This window comes from Accipiter gentilis, chromosome 18 (assembly GCF_929443795.1).
Source record: "Accipiter gentilis chromosome 18, bAccGen1.1, whole genome shotgun sequence".
Lineage (NCBI taxonomy): Eukaryota > Metazoa > Chordata > Aves > Accipitriformes > Accipitridae > Astur > Astur gentilis.
Genome location: NC_064897.1, coordinates 6,767,586 through 6,791,003, shown reverse-complemented (window position 1 = coordinate 6,791,003; position 23,418 = coordinate 6,767,586). Strand labels below are relative to the sequence as shown.

General features: G+C 42.8%; 1 protein-coding gene across 2 annotated transcripts; it reads left to right on the top strand.

Moving 5' to 3' along the window:
* Nucleotides 1-10,834: 10,834 nt before the first annotated feature.
* On the top strand, nt 10,835-22,036 carry LOC126047606 (elongation of very long chain fatty acids protein 4-like). 2 transcript variants are annotated; one of them, XM_049821436.1, is made up of 7 exons: nt 10,835-12,630; nt 14,401-14,588; nt 15,681-15,761; nt 16,663-16,719; nt 18,162-18,276; nt 19,054-19,181; nt 20,612-22,036. In XM_049821436.1, the coding sequence occupies exons 1-7, from the start codon at nt 12,573-12,575 to the stop codon at nt 20,726-20,728; spliced, it is 744 nt and encodes a 247-aa protein (XP_049677393.1). In that variant the 5' UTR covers nt 10,835-12,572; the 3' UTR covers nt 20,729-22,036. The 2 variants fall into 2 exon arrangements, with proteins under 2 accessions (XP_049677393.1, XP_049677392.1); XM_049821435.1 differs by having other exon boundaries at nt 20,563-22,036.
* The last annotated feature ends 1,382 nt before the right edge of the window (nt 22,037-23,418 follow it).

Here is a 23,418-nt window from a genome sequence, read left to right as displayed (position 1 = left end):
GGTTTGGGGTTTTTTGAGAATTAAAAATTTCTGCTGATGTTAAGCATAATACTCTCTAACATAGCTTTATTTCTGAGAAACATGATGTCAACTTGTACCTGCCAAGGCTGGACTTCTGTACCGTTTCCGCTACCTTCTTTCTTAAGTTTGTTTTCAAAAAGAGCTGAGAACTGCAGGTGAAGAACAGAAAGATGATTTGAGGGATGTGAAGGTAATGATTCCTGTGTTTTGTATAGGATTAAGTAGAACATGATAATGAAACTCAAAGAGGATTGGGGGTGTGGGGGGAAATTACGTCTGCTTGGTAGAACAGAGATAGAAATACCTGCCTATATTAAACACCGATGGTAATGGGGCCAGTAGTTGTTATACAGTGTCACTAAATGGAAGGATCTCAAAATACTGCATAAGTGTTAGTGAGCTGGTAAAGCTCACAGGTTACCTGCAAGGAAGTTATCCCTGTTTTATAGGAGTGATACCAGTGAAAGAGTAAAGGTGAGCACAGCCTGGCTCACCCAGGAATAACAGCTGTGGGCTGTAGTGGAGTGGACTGACATGGTATAACCAGGATCTAGGCTCTCCAAATGGTAGTGCATGCTTCAATCTCAGCATTTTACTATATTTTTAAGGGAGTTAATGGTTCATTAAATATTGTTGATAGGAGTACTATATGTAAAACAAGTGAGGAATGTCAGAAGTGATTGAAGATAAATCATTTCACTCTTTTTTCTACTTTGGTGTTCTTTATTGGACAATGAGATTCATCACTCTTCACTGCATTTTAGTGAAGAAGTAGGCAAATTTGAGAGGCTTGAGAAGAAAACTGAAAATGCTATATATTTGGGGAATAAAGAGCTGGGGAGGAAAGATTAAACAGACTGGAAAAGGTCATTCTGGAAGACAGGTGACTGAGGGGTTGTGTAAGCAGAACCTACGTCAGAATCCGTGTGACCACAGTGGTGCAGAAGAGGGTAAAATTCTGTAGGCGTTCAAGTCAGAACATCATATTTGGAAGTGAATGTGTTACTGTAAGATGCATCCTCCTGTGCTTAAATTTCTTCAGATCCTCTTATCTCTCCTTACCAGGCAGGGGATGAAGTATCTATGTTGAATTTTGTCAGGTAGTGTAAAAAAAGAAGTGGCTCATCCTTTCATATGTTCATTTATTGCTTTCTTTTGGCTTTCCTTGTTACACTCCTCTATCCTGTCCAGGTGATGTGTGAGTGGTACTGTTTTGGTACAGATAGCACCAACATTTCTCAAACATTCCCACTAAAGATTCACAGTGAAATTCTAGTGATTTGCAGCCACGAGCTTGGAAAAAATTGCTTTGTCTTACCTGTATTCGCACACTTGTCTGCAGCTCTGTTTGAAGACAAGTTCAGTGTCTTCAGCTGCTGTCTAGTGAGATGAAATCCAGTGACCTACTGGAAATCATATCCAGTTCAGGAAATTCTGTGGGGAAAAGGGAAGATTCCTACCATACTATTAGGTAGTACCCAGTTATGATAAAAAACATCCTTCAATTTAGCCCAACAGCCCAGTTGCAGGGCATCCTGCCATTATTGCGAAGCCAACTCATGCCAACTTTTTAAACAGACTGTTTTTGCAGCAGATGCAGCTGCTTAATGTTCCCAAGTACAGAAGAAGAGACTGTGATGTCTGAGACATAAATAAAGGCTCATGGCTGTATTGAAAAAAAAAAAGTTCAGCTAATAAAATAACTGGCATCAATCCCCAGTCCACAACTGAGCCCTGGCATCTTTGGCTGACTTCCAGGTAGCTCACAGGGAATGCATGTTTGCCTGAGATCTACATGGTATCTCTGATAATCCATTTAACTGAGGTATAAGGGACCCAACAGAAGTGATTCTCTGAGGCTGCTGAGGGGTGGGTTATTCTATTAATTGAGGACCACAGCTGATCTACCCTCTTTATGACTGATCAGTGCCTCTCATGGGGGTGGAAACCTTCTTGTCTCCCCTCCACTGCTGAGTGAATTTTCTTGCTGTATCGCCAGCATCCCAGAATACAAACGCAAGCACTCAGAAGTCACATTAGACCTTTCACTCATCGCCTTTTACTATGGCAGCTGCTGTTTGGCAAGCTGTTACTCCTGGAGAACAGGGCTGGGTAGAGGAGGCTGCGAAATCCCAAAGTGAATCTATTTGTAAGTGGGAGGGATCTACTGATGAATTATGTGGAGGGCTATTATGGGACTGCACAAACCAGCCTGATGACTACTTAATGCTGGCAACATGCTTTCACTTTTCAGAGTCCTAAATGCATACCTTTGGACATGCCTCTGCAGGGAGCAGCAGGAAACCTTTAAATCTGTGTTTCTGCCTTACCTACTTAGTATAGAGATGGAACTATCAACCTGGGGCTCAGCATATTATTCTGAGTGCACAATTTCTTTAGTCTTAAGGAAGCCCATAAGCCATGTAAACACTTTTTTTGCAAAACCAGGTCTTTTTTTTCTTTTCTTCCGTCTGCTTTCTTTATATCATTAGTTTGGGCATTGCTAGCTATACAGTCATTATAGCATGTTTTAATTGTTTAAATCTCCTCATGACAAAGTAATTTGAAAGCTTCCTTGATATGTTAGACAAGGGAACAAGTTGTACACCATCCATTTTTTTAACAAAGAGAGGAGACGGAGGTATGTGATCTGCATACTCAGAAATAGTCTTTCTTTCCAATGTCAGTGTCTGCTTTGTATTGCATTTTATCTCCTGTGGCAGAGATCAGCATCTTCCTCTCGGGAGGGTAGTCTGTTGACTTCCAATTAGGAGTATACGCTATCATTAAGAGTATTTCTCCTGTACTAGTATATAGAAGATTGTGTCCCACAGCACTGGAGGGCAACAAGGACAAAACCACAAGCCCAAGAACTTGTGCAATCCCAAATGGACCAGTTCCAAACTTCTTACAGTAGTTAAGATAGGAAGGAAGGCCAAAGTATGCTGCGGCTTGAAGTATACTGAGCTACCAAAGCAGGATTGCTAGTCCATGTCATCGCTCAGGATTTGGCCTATAGCCTGTAAATATGACAAGACCTATGACTACAGGCTAGGTTAACTTTCCCTAGTACATAATGCTATTGCAGGGGAATGGAAAGCAGTAGGTTTCCCATTGCTGCATGCTGTAGCAGGAGGAGAGAGAATTCCTGTGTGTTACTCTGGCTAATTTGTTGTCACTTTTATGAGGACTGTACTAGCCAGCAGCAACAGTGATATTAATGATGCTTCCCACGAACATATTGTCTTTTATCTGAAGATCTCCAAGCATATGTAAATAGTAATTAAGCTTCATAACACCTCAGGGAGTTACAAAGGTTTCACGTCACTCACTTTTACAATGCAGCTCTGAAGCTGTTTGACTGCATATGGCCTTGCTAGTTATTGACAGATTCACCACTAGCCTAAGGAGTCTGCCAGAACTGGAGTCACAACTGCATCCTTTTTCTGCAATAAATGGAGGGGGCATAGCATTATTTTCCCCAGTGATCATCCATGCTGTTTTCATTGCTGCAAAAGCAGTATATAAAATCCAGCCAAAGTCCTCCCCAGTGAGGAGGTTGCTACTCTTTCAGTCTGAAGGAAAGTATGTTGCCTCAGTAAAGGTTTCATGTCACTATGCCTTTTGTTAGAGTTATATTAACTCAAGGCAAAGTCTACTATTTCACATAGGCTGTGCATATAGAGATGAAGGACAGGCCATAACAAAACTGAATCTTTTTTGGTATTGTAAATGTTAAAGGCAATTTCGGGAAGGTGTCTGCTGTTTTCTGAATGGTAATTGCACCAGAAGGACAGAGATCAGAACATCAGGTACTACCTATTGGCTACACAATCCACCATTAGAAGTTGGAAAGTTGAATTGTTCATTTTCTGGCTCCTATAAATATCTGCTCTATTTGGCTTACAGATCACTGGAGCAGGTGTACCAGATCATTAAATGAGGAAAGAGGATTTTGCATCCTCAATTTGTATTAGTCACTGCACAGGGAATTGGGCCCTGCAGAGCTTGCAATCTGCATGTTAGACATGATCAAGTGCTTTGCAGACATAGGCAGGATAAAGGTAGGAGTAGGCAAAAGAGGAATAGAAAGTAGTAAGAGTTAGGGAGACATCTTGGTTTGGCAGTTGTCTGTTGACCACCATGTGCCAGGGATTTGCAGGCATAGAGTGAAAGATTTGAAGATGAAAAGGAGTGAGATAGTAGCCATACTGATTTCTGCGGGGAGGTTTGTCCAGGTGTAGGGCTGAAACAGAAGGGGGCGAAAGCATGGTGGTGTCATAGAGATTTAGGTAAAACTAATTTGGTGTAGACACCTTTGCGGAGGGAAGATGATATTAGGTATTTGCCAGGTGGACAAGAAGGGGGACAGAGGTCTTAAACTTTAAGAATCCCCATAAGGCTGACGGATGTTGGTGTGGTAATTCAGAGTATCTGATTTCAAAACCCAAATACACATTTACTTCTAATGCTAGCATTTCAATTAAAAGATCATTCTCTTTCCTGTAGTGGGAACCCCAGACATTTGTAGGTGGTCTGCACAAAATCTATGCACCATTTATATTTCTCTTCAGCCTCTGAAGTAGCTTCTAGTATGACTGGCATGTTTGATCAGCTACGTGCACATAGTGGGGGGAATATCAGAAGGTAGGGTACAGGCACCAAAAAAAATCCCTTTTTCAGTGGCAGTGAATGTTCAGTGGCAAGTACTATTATGTACTTTCCCTTCAATAAGAACAACTGGTCAGAATTAATTTTGCAGTTCAGTGCTTAGTGGTTTTGTGTGGGAGTGAAATGGAAGAGGAAAGTTTTCAGAAGAACTGAAACATTCAAGTCTTAAAGAAAGGTTTGTAAAGGTTTTGTATACCTTGATTTTGGATGGGAAAACAAGAGATGGGAGTCATCATTCTGGATCAGCCAGCCACAGCACTATAGTCTTATTATGTGGATATTGCACTAGTTGCAGCAGCCATTAAATGTATGTTCTGCCCTTGGCTCGTGCATATTGTAAATGCTATAAGGTCTGGTTTTGGAGACCCATGTGCTGCTTGTATCAGAGGCTTTGAACAAGCTGGTTCATTCTGTGTGCTTTGTAGAGCTCTAGGACTAAAACAATATTCCTGGCACCCCTTGGGTTTGGGATTTCTCTCTCCAGTTTTATCGCATTAATTTAGAGTTCACCATCAGTGACTCTGTCTATAGCAAGTGGAGAGAGGGGCAAGTCCAGAGAGCAACTCCTTTTTAAGACTGGCAGATAAGCAGGTTACTAGAGGATCCTATTTCTCTGTGCAACTATTCCTGGGACCTGGAGTCACCAGTTCAGAACTGGGCATGTAAAGCTAGGTGACATAATCCCCAACCCTAATGTCTAAATGAAAGCTCATTAGTTCCAGCTTTTCTCTCTTGGCTTCTCACTTCTGGCCAAGATCTTGGCACAAAAAAATCTTGTTGCTATCACTATCCCTAAAGGCTGCAGTTTTTTAAAAAGCCGTTATTACCTGATTGGTCAAGACATATTTTTTCAGTTCATTTCTGGGAGGTTTTTGAATGATGTTTGGGCTCAGCATTAAGTCACTTCTTACCAGTCACAGTCCTACTTTGAAACAATACTGATTCAAGAACTGGTTCAGTCAGTAGATTTTGAAATGAAAGTCGAAGTTTTGAGTTCTCTAGGCCTAGAAGTTGTTTGGGAATGCACTTTTGGAGACAGGGCTGTTTCAGGCTCCTACAAGCAAGACTGATGCTTGGTCACAAAAGCTCTGGTCAAATAAGTAGGCAAGACTAACAAAAGCTGGGTATAGAAGCAAAGAGGGCTCAATTCAGTTGCCGATACGATGGTATCTAGTGCCACTGGAGATGCCTTAAGATAGCTCTGATATCCATGTAGTGCTCACAGATACAGCACAGAACCTGCGGGAATCCTTTTCCTACTGGAACAGCAGGAGGTCAGGTAAGATACCTTAGGGAACCCTGAATGTCAAGAGGTTCCTATGTGTGGGCAGCTGAATCAGTCCTTAGAGCTCCTGTGGGTATCATAGAAGCTAAATCGGATGTAGACACCTAAATTTAGGTGTCTTGTAAGATGGTCCCACCTGAAATCACTTGCCCCAAGGTCACAAAGGTAATAGCATCAGAGCCAGAAGCGGAACCCTGGTCTTGCACCTAAATGGGTGGAATGTGGCTGCTGTGGCTGTGCACTAACTGCGGGTCACGTTCAGCACACTCCTGTGAGATAGGCAAGTTTTCCTCCTGCTCTACAGATTTGAAAACTGAGGCATAGAGAGGCTGAAAGACTCTTCTGAGAACACAAAGTTTTCTTCATATATCATATGTAGAATAATTAAACTGAAAAGTGTATGCTGGTAAAATTAAAATAAGACCATAATTCATACAAGAGCTGCTGTAATCTTCCAGTCCTATGCATAGAGACAGACTGCTCAGTACCTCTGCCAAAAACTTTCTTCCTGTAATCTGTGCTAAACCTTCCAAGGTCTGTGCAATTGGTTGCATGGTGTATAAGTGAGGCAATCAAGAAACAGAATTCCTGTGCCAGAAGGAGCTTCTTCCTTCAACTGCTTCACTGTGCATCTTAAGGGCTTCTATTTGCTCTAACTAGATATGTGTTTGGATTATAACACGCACAAGAGCTTTGTGGACTAGACCCAAATATGCTGAAAAGTTTGGTTAGGTTTTCAGAGTGTTTTAATGATGGTTGATTGTCACCTGAAATCACTGTATTTCTCCAGAAACACATATGAGCTGGTAACTGCATATTAGCAAAACAGTCATTCAATTATTATTCTGTAGGAAATTCTATTGCTGTAAAAACATCTATTATGTTACCCATTGTTGAGACAGTACTCATAAAACCAGCTGTTACTTATTTCTGTTGTTAGCAATTGAAAGCTGATGTGATTTGTTGAAGTGTGGAGTAGGGGAGATTACATGAACCTCCCTTGACAAATATGCTCACGAAGATATGCCGTTTCAGAAGTCCAGAGCTTTCTTTGGAGGACAGTCTTGCCAAGGAGCAAGGTAATGCTTCATCTGCTGGTGGTGTTGACAATCTGATCCTGTCCTTGGACTTCTCATGACTTGGGTACGCTCACCCTAGGAGGGATGTTATCGCCTAAATGGCTTTAGACCTTGTTTAGCAAGAGTGCAGATGCAGATGAGCTGAATGAGAGATTTGGGGGGTTTTGCCTGCCTTCCTGTGCTGTGATGTCTGCAGCTCTGACACATCTTATTGAAGCCTTTTTGCAGCTCCAGGACTCTCCATGCCAGATGAAGCTGGTCAGGAAAGCGCCTCCTGAGATGTATGCTGCAAACTAGTGGTGTACATCTTCCTTTGGACTTTGTCCCCAGTCAGGTGGCATAAGTTTCATACATAAGTTACAAGTAATATTAAATATCTGTGCATAAAACATTGCACATGAGTGCCTGCATGCATAAAACACTTGAGAGGTTTGGTTCAGTTGAACAGTACCAAATTCACTTCATGGACAATTTAAGTTTTGCACGGGCCAGGTATGTGCAAGTTTTAGAAGGTATGTGGCCACCTCAGATCTTTAAATGTGTGCTGGTAGTTAAGTTTGTGGTGCCTTAACTGGTTAGATAGTCTCTGACCCATCTTGAAATTCCTGCTGTTATTGGTGTTTTGTTGATTTCAGCGGGCTGCTGATAGCACTTGAACGTGTGTTCTACTGCAGAAGAGATCTTGTCTTTCATTGGTTTCACTATCACCCCATGCACCACTGCCATTTACAAACTGATAAAGTCAGTTTGGTAAACGTAGTCATTTTTTTTCAGGCAAACTTGTTGCTTATTGGTGTTGTGTAAGTGTGGCTTATACCTTTGTAACACTGTGGAAATGAACATAAATGAGATACTGGATCTGAGACTTTCCTGCCCTATAGGACTTGGCCTGGATTCAGTGGATAACTGAATAAGATACTAATGTTTTAAAGATTGGAAAAGTAAAAAGTAGGTCTTAAATTTGATGTAACATCTTGATTAATAGCAAGCAGCAGTTCTCATTTTTCAAGCAACTTCATCTATGTTAAAAGAAAATTTTTAGGTGGGTAAGTAATTTTGATCTAAGAGTTAGTCAAATTGCTCACAGCTATGAAGAACATTGCTACAAGAGGTGAGGCTAGAACCCAGTTTGGACTTCAGAGGTGCACCACGGTACATCTCCTTTGTATGAAGTGTAGGTAGGAAAAGCGAAGCATACAGGCCTGTCAGATCTGATTAAGCCTCTGCTGTGGCGTTGAGAGCATCACTGTGTTGTAGCTGGAATATCCAGGTGAAACTGGCCCGCTGCTCCTTGTCTGTCTTGAGTATTGAAACAAGTCTGTCTTGTTAATTGGTGCTTTTAGTACAGTTTTGTTTGGAAGGAACAGAAATCAGAGGATCAAATAACAAAAACTGCATTGTGTTAGAAGCTCTTGGAATGGTTTTACTGTTGGTATTTGTTATAATGATTTTGTGGCAAACACCCATGGTACATGCAGGAGATATCCAGGTTTTAAAATAGTTAGAATATGTAGTCTTTTAAATCTGATTGCCTTGTCTGAGCTGTCAAATATTGTACATAACTGAGTTGCTTATTACTATGGCTGTCACCCATGTTCCTGCACTACCCTTTTTTCTTGACAAGTCACTGAATGAAAAGCCCAATTCACTTTGGCATTCAGAGCTCCCCTAACACCATTTCAGTGAAGGAGCAGTGTTGTGGTTTTTTTCTATCGAGTTTTTTCTGAAACTGAAAGCCCCAATGGCTTTTGTGTGTGGTCCCCACAGAGCTGCCTTCACAGTTGTAGTAACATCCATCAAAGGACATTCACTCTTGGAGTGTAAAAGTACCATGTTACTGATGTCATCTCTCCATCTGCCAGCTGTGCTAGTGAACATCTGCAACAGTACCACCGGGAATACTTCAGGAACAGGGCAGGTTTTAAAAAATGAAAGATGCTTCATAGTATTTTTTTAATTTCAGTTTACATGAACAATAAGACACTTTGCCCCAAATGGAATGTATTTGTGAAAATTCACTTCAGCTGAATTTTTTTCACCAGGGTAAAAAAGTTTGATGGAAAAGTTTGTGTCTGTAATTCTGAGTCTTGTACATTGATATAAATAGCTCAACAAATATTAAAGTTACCAGACAGGAGTAATAAAATACAGTCCCATCTACACATAATAGATAGAAAGGGCTGGTCTGATGTATTACCTCCATTGATTCACATAGATAAATCACTGAACCTTTTGAAGGATTTGGGCACCAAAACTTTAGAAATGAAACCTGTTAGCTAATGAGCAATTAAAAACTTCGAGAAAGGGCCTTTATAGGAAGCTCTGCAAAAAATGGTGTGTAAAGCTCATTATTATTGTCTCCCTGAACCAACAACAACCTGGATCAACAAAAACCCACCCCTATGATACCAAAGGTCAGTCAAACCTTCTCTTAAACTGTGTTGCCTTTCTGAACCCCTCACCCCCAAAATGCAAAGCCTACACTTGAAATGCCCTTTTCCAAAAGTATCTGTTTAATTTCTTCCATAGTTGCCACAAGTCATGGAAACAGTAGTTGTCCAGCAGCATCAACAAGTGATGTGTTTCAACAAAAGACCACCATGTGGTATGTCTAATTATCCTGCTTTCAAAAGCTGTTCTTTGGTGGTTTGCCCTTCAGAAGTGCTTGTGATGTATCTATCTGGTGACAGACACAATGCAGTGGTACAAAGTAGGATGCTAGCCTCTTTTTTTCCCAGAGTTCTGCTAATAAACTGTGCCCGCTGGGAATATAAGAGGACATATCTACACCCCAGGTGCAGGAACACCTCAGGTGACCAAGCAGAACCCCATTGCTTGGCTTTGCGTTGTTTCTGGGTGGGAGAGAGCCAGGGTGCTGGTTCTGCATTGGTACCTCCCCATGGGACTAAATCACAGGCACTGCAATTACTGACCTGAGCCCCTGCTGACGAAGGCTCTCTGTGTTTTTCCTTGATACGGTTGCTGGAGATTGCATAGGGGGAAACCTCATATCACTGTCAAACTCCTCAAAATTTTTTCATATATCTTTAAAAACTGTAAATGTGACTCCCCCAGGGATGGAAGCTGGATGTGAGGGGGTGACTCCAGCTGAGTTTGCTCTGCCTTCCCTGAGGGGGTGAGTGTTCCCACCATTCTCCACTCCCTCATTTTGTGGTTTGGATGTATTTTGAGTGCACAAAAAGCTCATTGACAACCCCTTATGATGGGCTGAAGGAGTGCTCCAAACAGACTGTTTTCCAGGGTCTTGTCCAGGCATGATTCTTCACGTTTTACTGTTTGAAAAGCTGTCACGACATGTCCTGAAGAAACCTGTAGAAGAAATGCTGGCCTGGTTCCCACTTGGCCAGGCTCCCGAGTGTGACACTAAAGGTCAGTGGTTCACTTCTGCGGAATCCCAGTCCTCTCCCGCATTCTTTTTCCTCCTCTTTCAAGTCCCCTAATCTGATAAATCCCGTGGGGAGAGGCAAGAGAATGAGGGGGAGGAGTACGTGATGTAACCTCCGCTCCGGCAAAGTCAGGAGACAACACCGCGGCGCCTGCAGCTCGTGGTGGCTTTGTGGTGGGTGCCGCGGGGCCACTCGGAATCGCGCTTAAGAGGCGTGAAGATCCACCAGGTCCGTGTGAGACCCAGCAGGCGATGTACTCGCCACGCTCGGCTTTCTTCTCCGCACGTGAGGCCTCTGCTTAACGGCGGCTTCTCCTTTTGCTGCCGGCCGCCCGCACCCTGAGCGCCCGGGGCACCCTGAAGAAAGGGAGGTGCGAAGCCAGCCGCACCGCTGGGGTAAGTCTGTTCCTGCTTTCCTGGGTTTTCCAGTTCATTACGGGCTGATGGTTTGGGAGGAAGCGAAGGGAGCGGGGTGGAGTGGTGTGGAATGCGTATGGATTGTTTGAGGGCATGTAACCGTAAGAAATCCCTGTTGGATTGACTCTGAGCCAGCTGATAATCACCGACTAATCTCTCTGCTGGCAGATTCTGCCCGGATTACGAGGGTGTGTGTCTCTGTGTCAGGATGCATGAGAGACATGCTTGCGCTGAGGGTTTCTGGGTATGTGTCAGAGAAACACATCAAAAAGGGGTTTGACTGCCACGATTGACTGCAGGAGGGAAATCTGGTGCGAATATGCTTCTGTCACCGACACGGTGCTGTGTGTGCAGTTGCATGTCAGGCGGTGAGGTCTGCAGGCAGGGAGGTGTAGATATAGCAAGTTTTGTTGCTTGTTATGTTTTACCAGAGTAAATCTGTATGCAACTGGGATATAGCAAAGCCTTGTTAATTTTAATGGGTTTTATCCAGATGTGCAAAGTCAAAAGTGCAGTTGATAAACAGTGCTACGCATGCTGTATGCATTTGTAGTTCTAGCAGAACTATGTGGTCTGGGTATTAAGAAACTGTTTATATTCATAAGGCTCCTTAAAACATATTTATACTAGTACAAGAGGCCTTATATTCAAGGCCAGGTTGGATGGGGCTTTGAGCAAAAAGTGGAAGGTTTCCCTGCCTGCGGCAGGGGAGTTGGAACTAGAAGATCTTTAAAGGTCCCTTCCAAGCCAAACCGTTCTGTGATTCTATGATTATATTAGGGTACAGTTTTCCCTGCCACGTAATTCACAAGCTACTGTGCTGCAGGGACCCAGTGGGCACAGGAGAGTAGGGGACAGGTCCAAAGGAGGTGTGGGTACTCTTACACTCAGCAGTCCGACATGTCAAAAGAGAAAATGTGCTTTCCTCAGTACAAGGAGGAGATGAAACTTGGAGGAAGCTGGTCCTGTGTATTTGCTAATGGAGAGAACTAGGGCAGATAACACAAGCTGTTGAAAGTAACTGCAGTAAAGTGTTTTCTAGGTGAACTTCTAAATCCCCTTGAAAAGGTCTCCTTGCTAAAGGGAAGAGGAGGACCATCCTGTTATATGGGTATTCTCTTTGAATATACTATATTACAGAATTATATACAAGATAAAGCAAAACAAACTTAATGTGTAAACAGGGCCTCAGCCAAATAACCGACATAGCTCACTTAACATCTCTGCAGTTGCAGCAGTTCTGAATGCCAAACTTCCTGCTAGCACTGTGAATCTCCATGAATGCCTGCAGAAGAATGCAGTTATGCCACCTGGAGTGTGCCCTTGCATGAATGTTGTGCCTACAGTGCTTAAAAAAAAATAATCATGTCATTGATTTCCCAACATGGTATCTTGCATGCAGCTTTTCAGAGTATTTCTAGAGTTAAAACTTCAACAAAATATCAAAATCTGGAAACATAAGCTAAATAGCTAATCATTAGAGGGGGATTCTCTTCCTTCCTTTTTTTGAACATGACTAATCTTGGTCCAAAACTTCAATTTCTACAGAGAGCAAACTATTTTCTTTTCATTATCTGTAGTCCTGAGCCTTTGTCTAAGGAGCTTCCTTATTCAGGACTCAGTCAAGGCTAGGATAAATGGGGTTAATCTGATCCCAGGGGGTGCTAATTTTAATTTCTTTCCAGAACTTGTGATGGCTTCAGCTTGGCGGAAAACTTGGGAATTCTACAACTGGATCCTTGAAAGTGGAGGTAAGTAGAGAGATGCTGTCTTAAATAGGAATTTCCACATAAATATCGTGATCATGAACAAACCTAGAAGGAACATGATCCTCATGAGCCCACATTTTTTCACGAGACAGATATTCACTTTTCCTTCCCCATGATCGTGAACTTCTTTTAAGTCTTGAAATATAACTTGGGGACACTCCGGCTGGATCGCAATAAGGGTTGAAGGGATGGGAGATTTCCCCTGCCCATAGTGGGGAACTCTCAGCAACTTTGTTCGCTGTACAATGGGCTCTGACAGGATGATGAATAACATGAGCTTGGGATTGCCTGTTAAGTCTGGAATATTCAAGAAAGTGAATTTTTTCAACTGCATATTCATGTGTCATATGAAAGCTTAGTAGACCAAAGAGTTAATACTTTGAGGTTTAAACTCCTTGTGATGCCGGTAAATCCTACTGTCAAATGAAATATTGACAGAAACCACTCCTCAGTGTTTGAGATTTGATGTTTTGCACTTAGGAGTCTTCAGATCTTCAATAGCTAGAGGTTCTGCAGGTCCAGTTTGGTCCCACAGCACTCTGTTGGATCCCTGGAGTTAAATGCAAGGAAACGCCACAAATGGCATGAAGGTGGAATGGCAAGCCTGCGTTGCATGGTGCCTCTGACAGGAGAAGGACGTGGGGCATAGTGCTCAGTCTGTAAATGTTTCAGGACTTGAATTTCAGGAAAGAGTCTAAACTGGGATTCGGGACTTCGGACTGTTAAATCCAGAAGTGGAATATTAAATTGCTCTTCACACAACCCATAACAGGAATAGTGAAGGATTGGCAGGTTTAGAAGGGATGGGAATTAAGTCGTGTGGACAGGGACAGTGTTTTATAAAAATAACCCGAGGCTCATGGGCTCACCAGTGAGCCGAGGGCTAAAATTCAATAGAGGACTTCTGCAGGGATCCTGGGGCTAGAATAGCAAGAGGGGTCTGGGGCTTGGGACTGGCAGGCCAGGAAGCGAAGGGAGATGCTGAGGGAGTTTAGCTGTCCACATTGGGAATAGGAGAGGAAAGCATGAATGGAGAACTGGGATATTTTTGCAGATATCGTGTATCCTGCATTTCTGTGTGCCAGGGATGAGGCAGGATTAGGTGGAGGTGGTGTGGCAGAAAATTTGTTGAGCTTCCCTTTCCTGCAGGACTGAAGAGCAGTTTCAGCAGGGAGTAGTATTTTGTCATTTTCCAGTGAAGTGGCATGCTTTTGAGAGAATCTGCCCTAGAGTAAATATAAAAATAAAAGGGTGGGGAATTTCAGATGTCCTGAGAAATGTGGGACAGGAAGGAACCTGCACCAGTCATTGAAACTATTTATTGTTTAGCTGTAAAGATTTACACTCCTGAAGATCCAGGAACTGTTTGGCTTGTTCCTGTGCATCCCTGCTGCATGTGGCCTGAACTTCTTCTTCCACCCACGTGTGGGATAATCTTGCAGCCTGTGATAAGTCCAGCTCATGACAGGGAAGGTCTGCTCACTACGGTGCTGCAGAAGGCTGGCGCTCAGCAGAGCAGTCTCCTAGGTACTACAGTTCCAACTCGAATGCCGTGCTAAAGCCTTTTAGCAGAGTCTGGCGCATGGAGCTCCAGGATAGAAGGATTGTGGCACTGCTTTGTACAGACACACGAGGTACTAGTTTTCTTTTTGCTAGAAAGTGTGCCGCAGAGAGCGTGCTGAAGGGAAGTAATTAAACGTATCTGCCGTACAGCGTATGGGATGTGCTAGCTTGGCTTGTTTTCCTTTTCAGATCCAAGGACAGACCCGTGGCCACTGGTGCACTCTCCGTTTCCAGTCACGCTTCTCTTTGCCTTCTACCTCCTTGTCGTGGCACTGGGTCCCTTCTATATGCGTCAGCGGAAACCGCTGAAGCTGCGAGGCCTGCTGGTCGCCTACAATCTCGCCATGATGACGTTATCAAGCTACATGTTTTACGAGGTGAGGAGACAGGATTGGCTCCTAGGTAAGCATCTGGGAAGTGTTTGAAAGCCAGAGCCATTTTAACAGCTTTTGCTGACAGACTGTAATGGAGAGAGTGGGACCCAACTTGGATATACCTACGTTTTGCCAAAAGCAGAGCACTATTGCCCTGTTGAAAGCGTTATTTCCGAAGCGTACCTCATTTCCTCCCATTTCTCAATCTTCCTCTCATTCGTAAAATTAACATTGAAAGGTTTGAGAATGAATGCACTGAAAGTTGAGATCTCCCTGGTAGACACAGATTGTATGGAGGACATGGAACCTCCTCATTTTGTCTTGGCCTTGGCTGGTGAGGGATCTGTCTCTGAGAATGAGAACTGTTTTTCCAGACTTAGGCAGTCCTCTCCAAGAGTGCCAAGCACACTGCAGCTTCCAGCTGCTGAGAGATTGATGACATTTGTTTTCTGCTTGTTCTTAATGCATAAGCCTTTCTACAAGCCCTTCCCTAGTTTATGTAGGCCACTGAAAACTCTTCAAGGGAACATGGCTGAATAGGTTTGAAAAACATTCTGATGTTGACAAACTTACCCTTTTAGTTTATAACACAATTGTTACATTTAGTTAAAGCAAATTGCAATTTTGGGGGGCAAATACTGCTCCATCTGAAGACAGGTATGAAAATTGTTTGTCCGTGCTTGATTGTTCAGTTATACTGGTTACTTGGTCTAGTTTTTGGCTTTCCAATTAATAGGCAAATGCAACCAGCCAAAACAAGGCAGAATGGGATCTTTGCAAAGGAAAACAGTGTATTTTCAGGGATATTCTGAAGCCCATAATTCACTATTCCTGCTGAAGCATTTTTGAGCACACCAGTCATTACATAGAGTTAAAAATATGCCCAGATTGAATTTTCTTTTTCAGATTCCAACAAGCAAGTGAAGTACACTTTTTTTAGTTTTTTACTATTTGCTTAGCTGTATAAATTACATGGATTTTCTGTCAGTGAGTACTATATTGAGACCCTATTACCTTAGCATTAGTATGTACATCTTTTTGGAACAGATGGTGTTGAATGGAAAATGGATCTTTATTGCTTTTCTTTTGTTTCAGTTTCTGGTAACTTCAGTCTTGGACAACTACAGCTACCTCTGTCAGCCAGTGGATTACAGCCGAAGTGAACTAGGAATGAGGGTACAGTTCCATACAAAGCTTGCCTTATGCCCTCCTCCTCCCATGGGTATGCAGATTGTTTTGCTCATAAATAGCAATTTGCATGCCTAAGTAGGCTTTTACTCCAGTTTGTTGCTTGTAAATCTTTGTCACTAAATTGTCTACTTCAACAGTTGCACTTTGCTTTAGTTCTCCAAATTAATCATCTCAGTCAACACAGCCATCTAAGTTCCCTTTTTCATCACTAGTGAGAGGGTGATCCTGCAATCTGGAGGTAGATGTCTAGTACAGGTACTGCAAATTACCTCTGAAATATATGTGACTCTTTCCATTGACTATACAAAGGATTCTGGCTGATCACTACCAAAGAGAAAACCAATTTTTATATCCTCAACTTTGCAGGACAACTCTTACTCAACATTTCTCTTAGCAGGGGGATTTGGCTAGAGCTATTCCATGCCTGGCCATCTCAGTCAGGTTTGGGTCCCACCAGCTTCACTGTTCCAAAATGCTGCATGAGTTTTTTTCTTTTTGAATTCAGAGCTATTATGTTTTGCTTCCACATATAACCAGACTTTGAACAGATCAAAGCATGGATATTTAGTTTTTCAGTTTTTCAGGTGTTGCTGTCAGGCTAGAAACAGTTTCTGAGCAGGTCACCCTTGCCTTGTCAAAGAGCAAGCAACTTAGCAAACCAGCCAAAGCAACCCCAAATACCTTTCCTCCCACCAGACCACCACTCCTTCCTGAGCTCCCACCCTGAAAAAACAGCAGCCATAAAGGAGTCCCCTATTTTTTCCTCTTTGCTGTCAATCCCAAGCGAGCAGTGCACACAGAGTGCACAGTTTAAAATCTCAGGCAGTGAGGCTGAGCAGCGATTCTGCTTTGAGGTCTAAGAGCGTTTCCTTGTGCTGCCCAGCAGATGGCAAGAGTGTGTTGGTGGTTCTTCTTCTCCAAAGTCATCGAGCTGCTTGACACGGTAAGGACAGCTTGCTTCGGCTCCATAGCGGGACTGGTGCTGTAAATAAGTCACTCCCTTGTCAGAATGGGGCAGGGTGCCAAAAGCTAATGTCCTCGGTTGATCCTATATTGATTTGGTTGATGCTTTTCAGTAAATGCTGTTTTCACATGTTCTGCTCTGCCTGTTTGTGGGAATAAGGCTGATACTGTTAAAGAAGAGGGCTCAGCTTCAGTGTGCTGGTTTTTAACAGCATGTGGCCTGCAAATGTCCAGCACCGCCACTGGATATCGTGCTGCTAGGCTTCCTCAAAAGCTCCTTTCCAGAAGAAAAGAATCGCTGCTGTGCAGTTTGCCTGTCTCTGTCGCAGTGGTTGTGCACGTTCACTTCCCAGCACCCCTCCCACGGGGGGCATTCCCTCCTAACCACGGGGCTACGGGAGAAGCTTTAACCTTGGCTGCTGCCAGATGGTCCCCCGAAATCTTAGTTACCAGTTGATTAAGGCTGCCAGACAGGATCTGCCATTGCCTGTCTGGCTGAATAATAATGGTTAGTTGGGCAGTAAAGAAACCGCAGATGTACACGTCCTGGTATTTTTGCTGCCAGAGATTATCCCAGAGTTGTGGATTAAAGGTTTGTGTCCCATGTGCAATTAAATCTTCCCCTGAAGACAGTGCCATTTTATAGCTTGTTTTCACATCTCCTCCTGTACTATAAATGAACTTACTAAATGACTGAACTAATAAGGGAATCCCTCCTCTCTGCTTGGTCAGCAGGAGTAAGCTGTATCCTAGCCAAAGACTTCACAGTCTAGTGCTCTTTGGGGTATGAGTTGACAACGCACTGTCCGAAAAGTGAATCGGCGTGTGGAGCCCTCCTAGGCCTATAGCCAGTGGTTGATCAATCCTCTCTCTGTTTTCATCAGCAACAAAAGCAGCTTTTTGCCAGTCCCAAGTCCCTGAAAAGCAGATTCACTTTTTGTTATGTGTGTGTGCATGTGCGTGCTGAAATACAGTGACCTGACACGTATTCATTTGCCAAAACCATTCTCTTTACTAAAGCAAATTCCAGAAGGGTTTGGGCATTCAACACAGCACTTTTTCTGGGGATCGTTGTCTGGTACCAGTAAACATCTAACCTATGTCCTGAAAAGGACTAGAGCCAAACAGCTGCACACTGTATGGGAGCTCAGCCAGTCTCAGATGTGTCCTCTTTGGACCTTGGGACCTGCATCCAAAGGTACAAATAGTTGGGGCTCTGTGGATGAAACTTGGCCTTCTAGTTCCTCCCCATTCCAGATAATATCTATCACATGGGTTGAATTTCACCAGTTTTTATCAACAGTGGAGGAAATGGGTTTGGGAGACTCATAATCATCATTAACTATTTTTATCACTTTTTAGTGTAAAATATTTTATCTGAACACATCAACTCAAGATTTTCCTTTGTCTGGCTTCTTTCAGGTTTTCTTTATTCTGCGGAAGAAACAAGAACAGGTGACTTTTCTGCATGTGTACCATCACGGCACTATGCTCTTCAACTGGTGGTCAGGGGTCAAATATGTGCCTGGAGGACAAGGTATGCATCTGTAGACACCTTGTGTTTCAGTTTTTCTTGTGCTGTGGAGATAGGATAAACAGTGCAGATGGGCTGACTGGCAGGTAGGAAACTCACCTAATTCCAAAGGTGTGAAAAACATGTGCGTTTCAGTTGATACCATCTGCTCAGCTCTTTGGGCTACTGAGACTGCTATATTCACTGCCTCATCCAGAATGAGAATGTGCCAAGAGAACATGTCCAAACAGAAACAATAACATCCTATACAAGGTCTATGTCCATCTCCATACAGAGCAGTGCTCCCTCACTCCCTGTTCAGCTGGGTCTGGGGCAGCAGCCCAGGTTCTGGTTCTGTCACCTGCTCTGACCATGTCCAGCCTAGTCCTCGCTCCCTTTCTGGTCTGTATCCAGACCGCTTCTCCTTTTCACTCCATGGAAAGAGATGCACCTAGGTACTAAGCCACTATAGGTAGGCCCTATACAAGATGCTGGGCTATTCTTTTTTTGGGATGCTATTTTGGCTACGTGGCCTTGACACCAGAATGGTATGAAAAGCTTAGGTCAGAAGATCAAGAATTTTTTCCTCTGCCTTTGAAGCTCTTCTCTGTCTCTGAACACTAGATATGGGACAGATATATGCTGAAAGGAGAAGGGAGAATATGATATGCTTCCTAGGTGGAGTCTGAACTGAAGGCTCATGAACAGGGCTGATATGTATTTTGAAAGCATCATCATAGTGGCTGTGAGCTCACCACAGGGTTCATGTGTTTTGTTCATGCTGACTTCTTTACTCCTCAGCCTTCTTCATTGGGATGCTAAACTCCTTTGTACACATCTTCATGTATGGCTATTACACCCTGGCTAGCCTGGGACCACGGATGCACCCTTACCTATGGTGGAAGCGTTACCTAACCATCATGCAGCTGGTAATTAGTTCCATGTGTTCATCTCTGCACTTGTGTGTGTCAGGTGTGATGGTCTCTGCTGTCTGTCTCTGTCCCCTCACGGGCTCAAGTCTTTTTGTTTGCTCCCTGTGGAAATCACCATGTCCTTAGGTGTCCTCATGTATCACTACGAGAGGTGAACTGAATGGTGACCTGCTCTGAATGCTACTCTTGAAAAAACTAGCAAGAGGTCTTCAGTGACCGTATCAACTAATAAGCCCCCACCTTTTTAATGGGAATGAGAGAGGAAAAAACAACAATTAGACTTCTCCCTTTTCTGTTGTACATGGCAGCCTTTTCCTCTCTGGAGCCCTGAAAACATGGCTTGATTTTGAGAGGCGTGGGGCAGTAACTTGGGGAAACTTTGGATTCTTGGTAGGGCAGGAGATTGGGCAGCCTTCATTCTGTTTCTTCAAAAAGGAAGAGCATGTCTACCTGCAGGCAAACAGGGTCGAGTTAAAGAAAAATGGGAGTTTTACTCTTTCTGGAGAGAATCCCTTTGGATTTTCTTTCCCTCATCTCTGAAGAGGTGACAAATCCTGACAACCCTGTGATTTTTCAAAGATACAGTATAAAAGCAATGTTCCAGACAAGGACAATAATTATAGTTAAGCGTGTGTGAGTTAATGCCACACAAAGAGACGTTATGCAAACAAAGTATGCAGTTACCAGAGAAGAGGAGGAAAAGCTAGGGTATATGTAAAATAGTGGTGCACTGGAGGCTGGTCCAGAATTCTTATTTATCCTGAATGTCGATAGCAGAACAAGAAATGAAAAGGCGTTTGTAATGCAAAATATAGCACAGGAAATCGTTGGGGTTTTTTCACATACTTTCAGTAGGTAGAACCCATTGCTTCAGGGTATTGAGACAGGTGATGTAGTAAAATATTAAAAAAAAAAATTAGAGTTGAAATGAATAAAAGTAGCATCTCTAATTCTTCTCTGAGCTAAAATACAAATCAAAATTGTTATGGGCATAACAGTCTGATTATCACTGGGGAAGAGGAGTATGTCACCTTTAGTTTCCGTATTCCAGGATGTCAATTACTGGCCCGTGGCAGAGAAGTGGGACAAGAGCAGCAGCCTGCTCCTAGGCAGGAGAGGCTGGATTCCAAACCTGCTCCCTGCAGCCTTGGGCAAGCCTCAGTGTTTGGTGGACACACGACACTCATGTCGGGAAAACGCTGTTGGGCTTGAAAGACAAGTTTTTCAGTGATGTCGGGAGAGGCAAGCAGGTGATCCTCTGGGTTGAGGACACTACTAGTATCTTGTGATTCTCTTTATGATGGCCCTGATGGTCAGCTGAGGTATGTCTCATGTAGGTTCCCTAATCTGGCTGCTGCTTTTTTCCCCCCTCTTCCAGTGCCAGTTTGTAGCCATTGCTGCTCATTCTTCCTACAACCTCTTCACAGAATGCCCGTTCCCTGATGGTTTCAACGCTTCAGTCTTCCTCTACATTCTCAGCCTCATTGCTCTCTTCCTACGGTTCTACTATCAGACCTACATTAGGGGAAAGCAGGAGAAGCTAACTTAAAGAAAACCAGAGGAGAGCGAGCACAGTCTGAACTCGCCCATTCTCAGCTGCTTCTAACATGATTGCACGAAGAAAATGTATTTGGGGAGTGTGTGTGAGGCTTGTGTGCAGACTTCACAGTTGCCTTCAAATATCTCAAGTTAGGAGGAAAAAAGGAATGCCATAAACTCAGCAGTTAAGGTATTGAGGAGCACACTTAATTAAGCTGATGTAAAGCCAAGCCAAGTAGTCCTCAGCATAGCAGCCTTTGTAAAATTAGTACCAGATCTCCTTCCCTTCCATCTGTTAGCTCAGTTTGCAAGGTCTAGCATCCAACCATGACTCCTTGGCTATTTCTTAGGCTACAGAGGGTTTCTTTGCATTCATAAGACCATCTCAGCTTACTGTTCTAGATCAGGTGGGGTCAGGTGCCTTCAGCCTTGAAAGCAGTGTCCAGGTAACAGCAGCAGCCAGGAACTCGCTGGGACGGCAGGATGCACTCACCTGTACGCTGCATCCCAGCCTTTCCCATTAAGGAAGCTCTCACTAGGACTGGGGTGAAATTATGGCTATATCATCCTCATGGTTTAACTTTACATTAGCATAAGTATGAGGGAAATTGGCCATTATGTTGTCCAAGTGGACAGGTGCCTCTGTTCCTTCACTGTTCTGAAGCTAAAGAAGGCATTATTAGCACTTTCATCCTAACACAGACACTAATGCGGTAAGAATTGCCATGTACCATTTTCTGGAATGCTTATTTGCCTTTGGTTGCTCTCATAACAATAGAGAGCTTTTAATGCATGAAGACTGCTTGGCATTGCTCCTTATAGATGCTGTATTTTTTGATAGAATAGATTGAGGATCCTCATTCATATTTTTTCTTCCAATTTGTTGCTGTTATTTTAAAATTGTTCTTCTCATCAAAGATAAATTTTATACCACCATAAGCAACCACTTCCACTACCTAATTGTACATGTATTAATACAAAATGTATAAAGTCAATTCACTGGCTAGTGCAAAGCTGCATAGCTCCCATTGACTTTAGTATATCACTTATTGGCTTCTTTCTTGTTCCTAAATAAATTACAACTAGGATTTGGCACTTATATTCATCTGCAGGTAGTTAAATACTGTTAAAGTTTTGATCTGGCAGTGCTTTGAAAAATCCTAAATTCAGATTTTAAACTACAAAGTGGTATTCATTTATTGCATTCTGCTTTGTTGATTAAAACAAGTATTATGGAGTAGTGATTTTTTTCACAGCTGAAACAGAGCTCTTGAAGGAGAGCGTTGGAATTAGTCACATGGTGCATTGCTATTGCCAAGCCAAATTCATCGCAAATATAAAGAAGTCTAACTTCTCTGAGAATGTCCAGAGGCTTAGATGCCACCCTGAACCTAGCAAATGGATGTACACGAACCTGTATGCTCTATGCCAATCTGGAGTTTAGTGGCTATGCAAAATAAACGCAATCTCTTCATCACCCATCTATGTTCATATGCCAGACCTTTCTTTTAGCTACTACATGCACATGTATAAGATAAAAGAGTATTCTTCCATTCCTTGTCCTCCTCCTCTTCATGTACATACACAAAGGATTTGCTTATGTTACCACAATGATACATCCCAAATGTTATTCCGTTGATTGGAGTAGTCTTTCTTCTCATTTTTGCTGGTGAGTACGAAAAGCATAGCAGGGCTTATTTTGTATGTGTGTGCTATGTGCTCTGTCGTATTTTTCCATGTGACTTACTATATAAATTGTACTGCTTTTGCATACTAGACTGCTACTTTTGTTAGAGCTTTAATAAACCTCTGGGTGGGTCCTCCATTATTCCTTTTGGTAAGGCAGGAAAAAAAAAATCTGCTGTGTATCTAACATACTGTATTCATGTTGAGGGTTTCCCCAGAGGTCTCTCCAGCACTGAAGACTTAGTGCAAGTAAAGCTATTTCATTACTCCTGTCCACCGAACAATTCACTTTTGGCCCTATCCTGCTTAAACCATCGGTACATTTGGCCCCCTAGTTTCATGGCAGAGCGTACTTTCCTGCAGCTGGCTAAATTATCTGTGCTTCCAAAGAAATCTAATGAATTTAGCTCTTTCCTATATGATAGGGGATCATGATGTCTCAACCTCGGTTTGCCCTCACATAAGCTTTTTCAGATTGCAGTTACTAATTTCAAGGGCTTCACTAATAATTTTATACCAGAGTAAGTATCACGTATTTTGATTTTTTCCTTGTCATTCATAATTCATGACTGCTTAAAAATTAGAAATGGACAGGAAATTTGTATGAGCTTACTCGATGTTTTTGTGAATCCACTCCTTTTTAAAATATATAAATTTGTAAACATGTCATTTAGCTTTTCTTAAGCAGCCTGTGCAACTTAATTTGTGTCTGTGTATGACAGAGCTTACTGCAATGGATTCTGGACTGTGACTGGCTGGTAAAATAAAACCCAGCCAAAGTGTGAATTTGCTACCTGACCACTTGAAGTGATTGATCATCTAAATCACATGCCATTGTAACTATTTGTCCTAGACATGCAACCTTTGTTCTATCTATTCCTGTCCCTCTTCCTCACAGCCTGAGCAAGTGGCCTGATCTTACACTTTTGAATTGGTAAGAGCTTTTTGGCAGTGTGACTTCAATGGCCATAGGATAAAAATGAAGTATTTTCAGCTGGGTGGTAAGGAG

Bases quoted from the DNA above. Each gene is read 5' to 3' on its own strand.
- LOC126047606 (XM_049821435.1), top strand. From the start codon at position 12,573: ATGGCTTCAGCTTGGCGGAAAACTTGGGAATTCTACAACTGGATCCTT. The intron at 16,720-18,161 runs GTAAGGACAGCT...GGCTTCTTTCAG, and splicing joins TCATCGAGCTGCTTGACACG to GTTTTCTTTATTCTGCGGAA. The intron at 18,277-19,053 runs GTATGCATCTGT...TTTACTCCTCAG, and splicing joins ATATGTGCCTGGAGGACAAG to CCTTCTTCATTGGGATGCTA.